We start from the raw sequence: 12,654 nt of genomic DNA on the forward strand, positions 1-12,654 counted from the left end.
TCTCACTCAGGACTCACTCTGCAAAGTACACAGGGTGGGACGGCTGAGGCAGGGGCTGGGCTTGAGGCCAGGCATGAAGTTTGGTCTGGTGATGGCTCAGATGAAGTTGTTCCTCCCACAGAAACAAGAACTTAGCCTCAAAGGCTACAGGGTCTACAGCTTCCTGTATCCAGTCTGATATGAAGTTCAGCTGAGGTCGAAGGGCAGGCTGAGCTTATGGTAGATGGCCCACCTGAGGTGCAGCCCATATCCCTGAAGGACCTGCATGCAGGAGGAGGGTCAGCCTCTATGTGCAGCAGAGGCAAGGGGCCTGCGTGCAGGAGGAGGGACAGCCCTTTCTGACCTTGAGAGTGGGGTGGAGGAGTGGCTTCAGCATTGAACAAACAGAGAAAGCCAGGGTTTGTACAGCAGGCGGCATCCAGAGGGTCAGAAAGACTGGGAGCCAGCAGGGAGGCAGAGTCAGGACATCAGACTCCAGCAGGATAAGGCTGCTATCCCAGTGGGGGCTGCTTCCAATCTCTCTTGTCCTGGCAGGAGCTTGAATCTCAGTGAGGCTGGCCTAGTGGCTTGCAGGGCAGGGGCAGAAGGTGGGGAGGGGGAGGGGGAGTGTACAGAGGGAACATGTAAATACTATCAGAAGTAATTTCTGTGCCTTGGCTTCCCAGGAAACTGATCCAAGCTCCTCCTATGGTGCCATGATGCATCTCACGCCGCCCCGCCTCCCTGCCTGTTCCTTTGGTGCTCTCTGAATGCCATTCCTCCTAAGCACAGAGGATGTCAGCTAACTGGAGTGGCACTGCTCCTGTGCCCAGGCTGTCAGCATCACAAGCAACACAGTAGTAAGGGGTGAGAAGACTTTTAAGACAGATAGAATGTCAGTAACAATTACAGTCGAGCCCAAACAAAGAAAATGAACCTAAAATCCAGGACCAGTTCTGCGCACCAGCAGAGAGAGGTATTACAGGATGCTCTTGGGAAGGTTGTAGGCAGGTATGGAGAGAATGCTTGGGTGTTGAGGTCAACTTAGACTATGTATGAAGACCTATCCAAAAAACGAATGGCAGAATCCTAAAGTCAAGGAGACCATAGTGTCCAATCACCTGCCAAGTCAGGAGAGTCCATCTCTAGCCTAGTGTCCCTGATGTGATGATCATTTGGCTCAAACCTTTTGGAACAGGAATCTGAGGACCACACACAGCCACCTGTTCCAGAGTTTCCCCTTACACATGGTATTCATTATGGGAGCTCCTTCTAGCCCTTTGACTCTTTAGTTTGGATTGAGCCTGCCATGCTAGACAGAGAAGCCGGAAGCGATGTCTCCCTAAACCATTTCTTCATTCCCTAGGCTTCCCAGGTTCCAGATCTTTGGTGCTCTGGCCAGCTCACCTCTGCAAGAGCTGCTGGTGCAGACTGCTGTGCTGTGCCCATCGTTTATTAACTCAGCAGAAGCCTTTGGTACAAATGGCCCAGAGGTCAAAAGTTTAAGTTTTAGAATCCCACACTCCGGGATGCAAGTCCTGGTTCCATTGCTTACTAGCTGTGCAACCTTGGGTAAGGTACTTAACATTTCTGAACTTCTGTTCGCTCCTCCATAAAACAAAGGTAGGAAACTATGGCTCCTTACAGAAGATTAAATAACGCAGTGCCTGGAGACGATGTTCCATGGACCCTGGCAGAAGGTACAGAGAAGGGGGAAGAAACTCCTTTCCCCGACTCTGCTGCTTGAACTGGGGCCTCTCATCTTATTTTCCGCTGGGACTTATGGCATCAGCTCCCCCGGTTTTCTGGCTTTTGGACTCACAGAGCTCATACCCAGGGCTCTCCTGGGGTTCCTGCTGCCACAGCAACTCAAGAGATGTCTCAGCACCCCGGCGGAGGCAGCTCCTCACGACAAGATCACCTCTCTCCATGTCTGTATCTACAGCTAAAGCTGTCCCGTCCTGCTATTGGGTGGCTTCTGTTTTCTCCAGAGCGCTGACGACTATAAATAGCCTCAGGTAGTGGGAACTCAGGAGCCAGAAATAAGACTCGAGTGGGCAGAAATGACGTGATTACTTCTGTCACCTCTGGGCACTGTACCATCCTGAATAGGAGATCTAGAACTCAGAATCCTGAGTGAATAATATGAGGGACAAAAGCCATAGTCTCGGGGCCACACCAACCCCATTCATGTGCTCTCCTTCATGTGGAGGTCATGCTTTTAGTACCAAGAAGCACAGGAAGCGAGGACCACGACCTGAGGACACTGGGACACATGCAGGCCACAAGACACTACAAGTCCTAGACAACACATGTCCACATGTCTACAGAAAGTTATCTTTGTTATACACCACTTAAAAGGTGAAAACAGGTTAGCTCAGAGGGAAGGGGACTACTCTTAGGTGAGGTCTTTAGAAACATTTGTCAGAGCGTAATTGAGTAATAAGATTAGATATATTATATATATATATATATATTAGATATTAGATATATTATATTAGATATATTATACATACATACATATATATATACAGGGTTTCCCTGTAGCTTTGGAGCCTGTCCTGGAACTCACTCTGTAGACCAGGCTGACCTAGAACTCATAGAGAACCGCCTGCCTCTGCCTCTCAAGTGCTGGGATTAAAGGTGTGCACCATCACCGCCCGGCCCTCAGTAATAGGATTTTAAAAGTGAAGAAATTTCAAAGAATCTTCTGAAATGGGGGTGACCGCCCAAGTTCAGCAAGGGGATGGTCAAGCAGGAGTTGGGTTAGGAACGGTACCTGTGGATGACTTGGAGGTTCTGGAGGAGAGCAGCCTAGCTTTCCCCTGATGATGAGTGAGCCATGATGCTGGTATAAGGATACAGCTAGAGGGGCTGCAATGGCTGCTTCTTCTGGCCCACAAGGAGCTAGAACCTATGTCCTTTATCTTGGTGGTGTTTTTCTTTTATCTGAACTAAGGTCAACTGGACAGACTGTATTTGGACTGAGCTGCTCATTGATGCACAATTGCTAAATATGGCCATCTGTCAAAAACAACTGAAGACAGATGGAGTAAGATTTTTGACTCAAATGATAAAATATGTCTTCTTTATCCCACCCTCTCAGAAATAGCAATACCTGATCACACATGAAGGCCATTCCTTTCAAGTTAAAAGATCCCTCCCCAAACTGTTGCTTCCAAAGAGTCTCCCTATTAAGTTGGCCTTCCTGGCTACACAGAGGAGCAGGACTTGGATAGCTGTCGCCTAGCAATGCCTCCATAGTATACTGGGCTGTTGGGTTCACCTGGAGGATACCCGGTTCCCCTCCAGCACCCCCCAACTTCCCAGTGAAGTTCTGGGTCCTCATTATTAAGGAGAAATATGCAGAACAAGTTTGTACTCTCTTCCTAAGAACAGTTGTCTTTGAGGTTGATTGTTCTTTTAGACACACACAAGAAATCCATCACATCTCTCTTTTCACCCTTGAAAGAGGGGCGACAGGGGGCGGGGGGAGGGAGGAGGTGGAGCAACTGCCTCACTGACTGGTTTTTATATGTGACTTTTTCTTGTATACATGTTACACATGTATCTGTTTTTTTCTTTTTTCTTTTTTTTTGTTTTTGGTTTTTCGAGACAGGGTTTCTCTGCAGCTTTTTTAGAGCCTATCCTGGAACTAGCTCTGTAGACCAGGCTGGCCTCGAACTCACAGAGATCCGCCTGCCTCTGCCTCCCGAGTGCTGGGATTAAAGGCGTGCGCCACCACCGCCCGGCTACACATGTATCTGTAGGGACAAAAACTTGCTCACAGTTTGGGAATTCTATCCTCAGGCTATGATTACTCACAGAAAAAAAAGAAAAAGAAATCGAAAGCAAACTAACAAAAATTGGTTAGTCAAGAGTATCCCATAGAAAGAGAAGCTGTTCACTGGTGACCATGTACAATCATCAAGGTCAGATTCATCCCGTAGAAAGAGACGGTGTCCATTGGTGATCAAATACAACCATCAAGGGAACTTCAAGCAAGGCTAAGGCAGCCCATGGGCCAGCTTCCTTCTTCCTCCCAGCACAGAGACAGGGATACCTGCAGTTCCCAGCAATTGGTAACACTATGAAGGCCCATCTATTTTAGGAATTGTCTTTGCATGGTAGAGTGATCAAGATTCCAGGCTCTGAAATCTAATAGGTACAGTCTACTGCTTTCTCCTGTATGAGCGGGGTCAGTTTTACTCTCTAAGCCTCTTTCCTGCTGTGTAGATTGGAGTCATCCACACCCTTTCCTCGAACTCTTGAGCGCTCGCTATTGAAGAATGAAGGCGACTTCTAACGTAGTGCCCGATTCTTCGGCGGACACAATCGCCCGTTCCCTGCTGTCCTCCAGTGCACCTGTCTTGCCCAACTCTGTTTTCCAGTTTCCTCATTAGATGACCTAGACCAGTGCTTCTCAACCTTCCTAATGCTGCGACCCTTTAATATAGTTCCTCATGTTGTGGTGACCCCCAACCATAAAATTATTTTCATTGCTACTTCAGAACTGTAATTTTGCTACTGTTATGAATCACAATGGAAATATGTAATATGCAGGATATCTGACATGTATCCCTTGTGAAAGGGCTATTTGACCCCAAGGAGGTCACGACCCACAGATTGAGAACCACTGCCCTGATGAAGCCAGATGATAACAAAGGAGGCACACTATTTACCTGGCTCCTATCCTGCAGGTTGTTTTCATTTTTTTTTTTAAAGCAGGGGGCTGAGGGATAGCTCAGAGTTTAAGAGCACTGACTGCTCTTCCAGAGGTCCTGAGTTCAATTCCCAGCAACCACATGGTGGCTCACAACTATCTGTAATGAGATCTGGTGCCTCTTCTGGCCCGCAAGCATACATGCAGGCAGAATATTGTACACATAATAAATAAATAAATAAATAAATAAATAAATAAATAAATAAATAAATCTTTTTTTTTTTAAGATATGCTTTGCCCTAAAATTTGGTCACATCCCGAGTTGTTAACCAGCAGTGGTTTGCGGTGGGAGCTTTGCTGAACACTGTGAGATGAACAGAGGGGCCGCTCAGGTGAGAAGATAGCGCAGTGATCTGGAGTTGGGGAAGATGGACCAGAAATGGGCGCTTTTGTCTTAGAAAGGGAGAAGAAGGGAGCCAGGGCACAGGGACACATAGTAAATCCTGCCAACAGCTCAGTCCCTTCTTCCTGTGAGCCCAGCAGATGGGGGCCCTGCTTCCTGTCTGTGTGACTGCCGTCTGAAGGGTATAAGACATGGATAAGGATCGGTCCCTGTCTCCTAAAGGCACAAACCGTAGAGTTCCTAAAGCCATGATGGCACATGCCTTTAACTCCAGCTCTTGGGAGCCAGGAGCAGGTGGAGCTCTATGAGTTCCAGGTCAGACAGGTCTATGTAATTAGATCCAAGCCAATCGGGGCTAGAGAATGAGACCCTGACTTAAAAACAAATTTAAAAAAACCCAAACCAAAAACTTGACATGTAAGGAACAATGGGCTGTGTTTGGTCAGGGGAGGCTTCAAAGTGACAAGTTTTGAGCACTTTGAAGGAGGTGAATGAAGAAGAAGGGAAGAAGGGGAAGAATTCAGTGTCTGGATCAGGAGATGCTCCGGAGCTCTTTCTGTGTGTAAGGGCGGCCCCTCCCATCAGCGCCTATCTCCTGTCATCTGGAGGCCTCCTTCACTGGTCCCGCAGACATGCGCACAGGGTTGGGTCATAAGTGGTCTAACCTCACTGGATCGGAGAACTCCGAAGAACGGGTAGAGGAAGGCAGGTACGAGGGCTGCTGCTCCAAGAGGCACCGCCTCGGACACCCAGTACACGGCGGTCACAAGCAACACATAAGCACACGCAGCCTCCTGGAAGGGGAGGAAAGAGGTACTCAGTCACTGGGACAGTCACTGTTGCCATGGAGACTCCCGATGAGACCCAGGGCCAAGACAATAGACAACTTAGATCCCACAGGAAGGACCCGTGCTGTGTGTGTGGTTGGCTCTCGTATCCATGTGCAGCCTGGACTTAGAGTCCCAGCTCTGATGATTCTTAAAGCTATAGAGAGTGATGATTGATTCTAAGTGCAGCATCTGGGGCCAAGTTCACAAACTATAGAGGTGGAGTTCAAAGCTTTAATTGGTGCATATTGGATCAAGTTCTTTAGCTACTGGAAGCTCTTGGGGGTAGTGGAAGATAGACCAGCATGTGTATGATTGGTTCACATGTGGGGTCTGGGGTCAGTCATCCTAACCTTCAATCCAGATCTACCTTCTATGAAGATTTTGGGGCATCTGATATGTACCCACTGAAAGGAAGTGGTTTGGTGAGAAGTGAAATTTAAAAATAACCCACAAGGTAGCTTTCGTATTGTGTTTTCATTGCCTCTGAGGAGGGCTTCTATCTCAGGACTCTCCTAGGGATACCAGCAAGGCCTTGAGTCCACGAGTCCACCCCTGTCTCCAGCCTCATTGGATTTACATACTGATGTTACATTAAAAATTTCCCTTGAAGCTGGGCAGCGGTGGCACACTTTTAATCCCAGCACTCAGGAGACAGAGGCAAGCAGATCTCTGTGAGTTCGAGGCCAGCCTGGTCGGTCTACAAGAGCTAGTTCCAGGACAGTCTCCAAAGCTACAGAGAAACCTGTCTTGAACCTCCCCACCCCCCGAAAAATTCCCTTGAAATATAAACAGGCTTCACTATCTTAAAAGTAAGTAAAGTTAAATCCCCTTGTTTTAAAAATATTTTTTCAAGCAATTTGATTAGGTAGGTTTTGTTTGTTTGTTTGTTTTTGTTTTGTGTTGGTTTTGTTTTTGAGGGACAGGGTCTAGCTATGCTGTCAGGCTGGTTTCAGACTCATGGGTTCAAGTGGTCCTCCTGAGTCAGCTTCCATGACTAGAGGCCTGCCACCACATCTGACTTAATTCAATGAATTGCTAGGCGAGAACTGTTGGCTATTTTTACCTTTAATTCTCAGCCTGAGCTTGTACCATGTACTAGCAGTGAGTGGAGCAATCTTTTTCTCTGGGAGGGGTCTGGTGTTGACTTGAGGGGGGGAGCAGGCAGCAATCCCTAGACTGAGGCTCATTTTGGAGGAAGGAGAACGGACACATTGTTTCCCAGCCTTGGCTCCAATGGCACTTGAGGTGGGTTCATTCTTTGCTCTTGGGCCTTCCCGTGTGGTGCACTGAACCCGGTAACATCATTTGTCTCTTTCCACTTAGCCATCAGTAGAACCTCCCGTATGACAATCCCAGAAGGTTCTTATTGTCCCTGGAGGCCACACCCATGGCCTGGTACCACAGAAATATCCTTCTATAGAGGGGATAGAAGGCTAACCATCTGCAGGAGATGGCAGGGTGGGAGATCTGGAAATTTACCAGTATTCTCCTCAACGCACCAAAAACCACACCGTGCAACCAAAGAGGACAGAGGGTAGATACAGCCCAGTCTGCTTGCCCAACAAGGAACCTGACAAATCTTGCTCTGTTCTGGGATCAGTGATGGCTGGCTTTGCTGGAAGGGACCTTGCTTCCTCTGTATAGCCATGGATTATGGCAGGCTGGGGTTAGGAAGGGGAAGTGAGCCCACTGTTGACTGTAGCACCCATAGAAATTTCCTCTAAGGACAAGGGATGAGATAAGAGACACAGCTTTCAGAATTGCTGATAACATGCTAGAAGTGATACCTTTTGGGAAAGGATGCAGTTAAGAGAAACGGCCTCCTCCTTGTTGTAGACATGAAGCTCTAGCCCACGTTTCCTCTTTGTGGCAAAGAGATAAGAAGAAGGGTTTTAAGTCCAAGTTAGGATAAAGGGGTAGAATGTTTTCTGTCTCTCACTGGGGCAACCTTGTCCTGGTTACTTTACAGGGCCCCGATTTAAATGAGAAAAGGAGACACACACATACACACACACACACACACACACACACACACACAGAGAGAGAGAGAGAGAGAGAGAGAGAGAGAGAGCCCAGCAGACTGATTTTCTTTCTGCTATGCACCATTGGATTGGAACAGGGAAGAGTTAGGTAGGTTAAGCTAACTTTTCTGCTGTAAAGAGCATGAGATGTTGATAGATCTCTTGTCTCCTGTGGAGTTGAGAACAGAGTAACCCACTGTCATTTTTGCCTAGCTTCCTTTAGAGTAGAAGGATGGAAGACACCTTTCGAGGACATTGGGTCTGTTTGTCCTTAGTTTGCCCACGGAATCCACACCAGCTTCTTTCTGTCACTTCCCAGCCCTCTCCACTTTCAGGTGACTTTAGAGTCAGATACCCCTAGGATTCTGTAGAATTTCCTCACCTGACCAGACTCTGGGACATGGATAAATTTAGTTGGCTAAAATGTTTCTCTTATCTTATTGGGTGTATGGGGGGGGGGAATGCTCTGGAACCCCCAGGCCCCATGTGAGCATTCAGGTCAGGAATGCTTTTTTTTAAAAAAATATTTATTTATTATGTATACAACATTCCTTCCATATATGTTTGCATGCCAGAAGAGGACACCAGATCTCATAGATGGCTGTGAGCCACCATGTGGTTGCTGGGAATTGAACTCAGGACCTCTGGAAGAGCAGTCAGTGCTCTTAACCTCTGAGCCATCTCTCCAGCCCTCAGAAATGCTTTTAATGGGCAGTGCTTGTTTCCTTTCGTTCCCTGCCTAAAATCAGAAGAGAAGCTGAGCATAGGAGAAAGATTGTGAGCTTGAGGCTAGCCTGGGTTACAACAGAACAGAACAAGAACCCAACAAAGAAACAGAACAACCAAACAGACAATAAATGGGGAAGCGTTCAAAGCAGCTTTTCCCTATGAAGACAGTTTCCTACCTAAGTTCGGTTCCCTCTCCAGGAAGTTCACCCTTCAATACCCCTCAGTTATATCTCACACAAGCCCTACTAGAAGGGACTTGAAGTCTGTTCCTATGCTGTTGCCAGTGACTTTGAAAAGTCTCTTTTGAGAGATTGGGGTGAAGCTTCCACTAGGGACACCGAAGTGTTCAGATAAATGTCCTCTTTGGTGGTTCTCTGCTGGAAAGCAAATCTAGGGCCTTTTGCATGCTAAGCAACTGCTGTATCACACAGCCATGTCCCCAGCCCTGCCCTCTTCTGTAACCTCAGAGACTCCAGACTTTAAAGAACTGGGTGAGGAGAGAGGAAAAATCATTTTGACACCCCCTATATGTGGCTGTGGTTCATCACTTGGGAGAACCAGCAGATTGCAAGCTAAGGGCTCCTCTCCTGCCCAGATGCTTGGCAGCCTCTCTCAAGGGCAGCCTAGAAGAAGAGATTCCGTCTAGGAATTCTAAGGATTTTAATATCAGAGTCTCAGAGTTGCATGCAAGGGGTGGAAGGTAGTCGGGAGATATAACTGGCATGGTGCCCCTAGTTCGTGCCTCCTGTGGGCACTAGTTAAAGTTCCCAAGGATGAAGGCTGTCAGGAGGGTGGGGGAGTGAGGCGGTGGGCAGGCAGGGCTTCCTAATACTGCTCAGTAGAAGAGGGCATTTCCTTAAACTAACCTGACACTGGGAGAAAAATACCATGAAAAGAAAACCCAAAACAATCAGTTAGACAAAGCAGAAAATTAACTGTTACACAGACCAGAAAAAAAATATCATTGGCAATCACTCTCTGCTGATCCCAGACCAGAGTTAGTTGGTGCCTCCTTGGCACGCTGAAGTATTTATTTTGCTGAAGATTTAAGTCAGCCTGTGTTTAACAAGACCATGATAATCCCTTCTGTTCAGCTTTTTAAATTTAATCTTGGTTACCCAGTCCCCCAAAGAACAGTGTGGGAGATATTCCTGTAGTTAACCTGCCTTAGCTTATTCTTTTCTAAAGTCTCAAGGACAGTGCCAGCTTGGAGGTGGGCTACCTCCCCCTTCTCCCCCGCCACACACCAGACACGTGAGGAGAGAGAGGGGAATAAGGGAAAGGAGACCGTGAAGGTCCAAGAGACTGAACAGTTTCAGCACCTTTGCTTCCAAACTCAGGCTTTAAAATTAGGCCATCGGCTGGAGTTTTGGGGCTTGCATTTCTGTTTTCTTGTTCTTTTAGGTCTTTTTTTTTTTTTTTTATAAAGAGGAAAGCACAGAAGTTTCCAGATAGTCCGAGGACCAGAGTAACAGGCTAACCTGTGCTTCCAATTTCAATACCGCCCCCCCCTTCCCAAAAGTTTGCATAGAAAGTTCAGGATGGCCATTTTCATATTCTGGTGGTCGGAGACCACCATGATCTCTAGACAGGCTCCCTCCCAGCTCCACCCCTTCTGGATTGATAGTGAAGGACTTTCTGTGTCTCTAATTGGTGTCACATAATAATAGCCACAAGTTGAGAAATAGGGGCTCCCGGCCTGTCCTTTCTGTGGGTTCAACCACAGCTCCTGTGCTTTTTTGCAACACGATAGTCATTTCAGCTGTGGTCTCCCACTCTGTGGAGGCCAGAATTTGGGGGGGGGGGTCTTTCTTGAGACAGGGGTGTGGAAACGGTGGTTTTAAGGAAGAAAGTACTTTGGTGGAGAAGTGCAATGAGTTCATCCAAATGAAGACGATTTCAATCCTAATGAAGTCATCTTGGGGGTGCCCCACAAACACTCCATTCCCTCCAGACCTCCCTCCTCTGCTCCCCGACTCCCTCTGATGCCCTGGCAGGGGTAGGCAGGCTGCTACTTACACTGGTGGGGTAGATGGTGGGCAGAGGCAGCAGCAGCAGCGGCACACAGATGACCAATAGCAGCTTTCTTGCTTCGAGAAGGCCCTGCAGCAAGCCCATGGTGGACCTGTCTGGACTGAGTCTTCAACGGAGACCTCGACGACTGGCTTTCTCCTCTGCTCCACTCTAGGCTCCTCCGCTCTCAATCCAGGAAGACTTCTCACACCTTCCCTGGCTTCCAAGGGTCAGTCCTCTTTGGTCGTGGGAGCAGAAAAGCAGGGTGGCTGTACCCAGCCAGTTTCCACATAAAGCTGGGCTCCTTGCCTTCTGCCTTAGATAGGACTAAGCAGCATAGTGTTACGGCCATCGAAAAGGAGCTGGAAAAGGATTCTGTGCCGGGGGCGGTGGGTTCGCCCTCTGTGGTTAACGAGAGGGTGGCTCCATTCTAGGCGTCAGCAAAAGTCCTCACAAGCAATGTGCTAGCGGCTGCTGATCAGCTGTGAAGAACCATTGAAGGCTTCAAAAAAGTAAAAACGGTTGCTTTTCTTCTTGCTGGTGACTTCTTTGGGGGCAGTTGCTGTTTTCCCTCCGACCTGGCTGACTGTTGGTAAAAATCTGGTAGCCCCTTCCCTTAAAGCAAGCACCGGTTTGAGTCTGAGGCACGTGTAGACCTCAGATTGGGGAAGGGTGAGGGGAGCGCTGTCTCCCAGGACCTGACACCTTAACTCGGCTTGGATGTCTTTCCTTCAAACTGGGCTCCTACTTATAGCTTTCCTGGAGTCTGGATTTCCAAAGCAGGCATGAAGAATCTCCAAGACATTCCTTTTTGTTAGAGTCCTAAGACCTGCTGGAGGCCCACCTTTAACTTTCCTGCACCAATGGGAAGAGGCTCAGGGCCATCGTTCCGCCCATTCCTCAAAGCCTACCGGCAAGTTGAAAAGAATGAGCCAAGGTTGCTTCTGAAGGCAGCCCTTGATTGGTCACAGCAGGGGCCTGCTGATTTGGCAGAACCCAGGCGGCTTCCGAAGCTTGTTTTTCCATTTCTCAAACATCCCAGGGGTTGGATGTTGGTCAGCACCCTGAGCATAATCCCACCTCCCCAAGCACCGCTGCACTGTTTCCGAGCATAGGACCCAGTTTTCCTGGGAGAATCACTCGCTCGCCACCCCGGGAAGACAACACATTTGGTGGCAGGAGAATATGGACATTAATTCTGGACTGAATAGTATTAAGACTTCCCCTCAGGCAAAGTTTGCTTCTTGGAAACTTAGGGGATAGAAAGGTCAGAGCCAGCAGGAAGAACTGGCCTGGAGGAAAGACCCTGGGATGAGTGGGAAGGGAGGGGGGGGCGGCTCCCCTCTGCTCTGGAAAAGTCTAGATGACAGTTGGAGTGGGTATTTATGAAATTCTCTGAGGCTCTTTACCAAAGAAAGGAAGCAGGCAGTCTTCCTTGATGGAACACAGGGCAGAGAAAGAACGCAGGCCCATGCTGGTGATGGAGATGAGGCTCATCAATAGTTAGATCTGGAATTTCTCCTGCTTACAGATCTGGAGAAATGGTTAGCCTCTTTTCCTTTCCTTTTCAGAAAGGACGTGTAGATTTGAAATAAGATGAGAAAGAGAAAGGAAGACCCTAATATCTCCTACAAGATGGTTTTAGTCAGATCACCTTGACCTGGGCTACAGAGCTGCGGCTTATGAGCGTTCACCTCTAAACTCTGCAGCCAGAGCTCTTTGAAGTGATCCCTGGACTAAAAGTAGAGCACCCAGAGAAGTGGCCCAACCAAACCCGTTCTCCTTGATTTTCAGAGTCAGAGAAACTACTGACAGATCTTTGAACTCATCCAGCTGTCGTGGCGCGGGCTATGATGAGTCATTTCTACCTGCATGTCCAAGATGGGCTAGATCATCTTCTGCATCCTTGCCTCATATTTGGGACGGTTTGGGAATGCAGAAAAAACACGACCACATGCTTGTGATGTTTTGGTTACAGAGATGAGAGGGATTGGATAATAATAAACAGCTGTAGAA

General features: G+C 48.0%; 1 protein-coding gene across 1 annotated transcript in view; it reads right to left on the reverse strand.

Moving 5' to 3' along the window:
- Nucleotides 1–10,743, reverse strand: part of Slc13a4 (solute carrier family 13 member 4) — a 37,692-nt gene extending 26,949 nt beyond the window's left edge. Inside the window, exons 1-2 of the mRNA XM_038319846.1 lie at nucleotides 10,645–10,743; nucleotides 5,711–5,839 (exon numbers count right to left, since the gene is read on the reverse strand). Coding sequence (XP_038175774.1) covers nucleotides 5,711–5,839; nucleotides 10,645–10,743 — 228 coding nt within the window. The remainder of the gene's footprint in view (nucleotides 1–5,710; nucleotides 5,840–10,644) is intronic.
- Nucleotides 10,744–12,654: the final 1,911 nt, after the last annotated feature.

This window comes from Arvicola amphibius, chromosome 2, assembly GCF_903992535.2.
Source record: "Arvicola amphibius chromosome 2, mArvAmp1.2, whole genome shotgun sequence".
NCBI classification, from domain to species: domain Eukaryota; kingdom Metazoa; phylum Chordata; class Mammalia; order Rodentia; family Cricetidae; genus Arvicola; species Arvicola amphibius.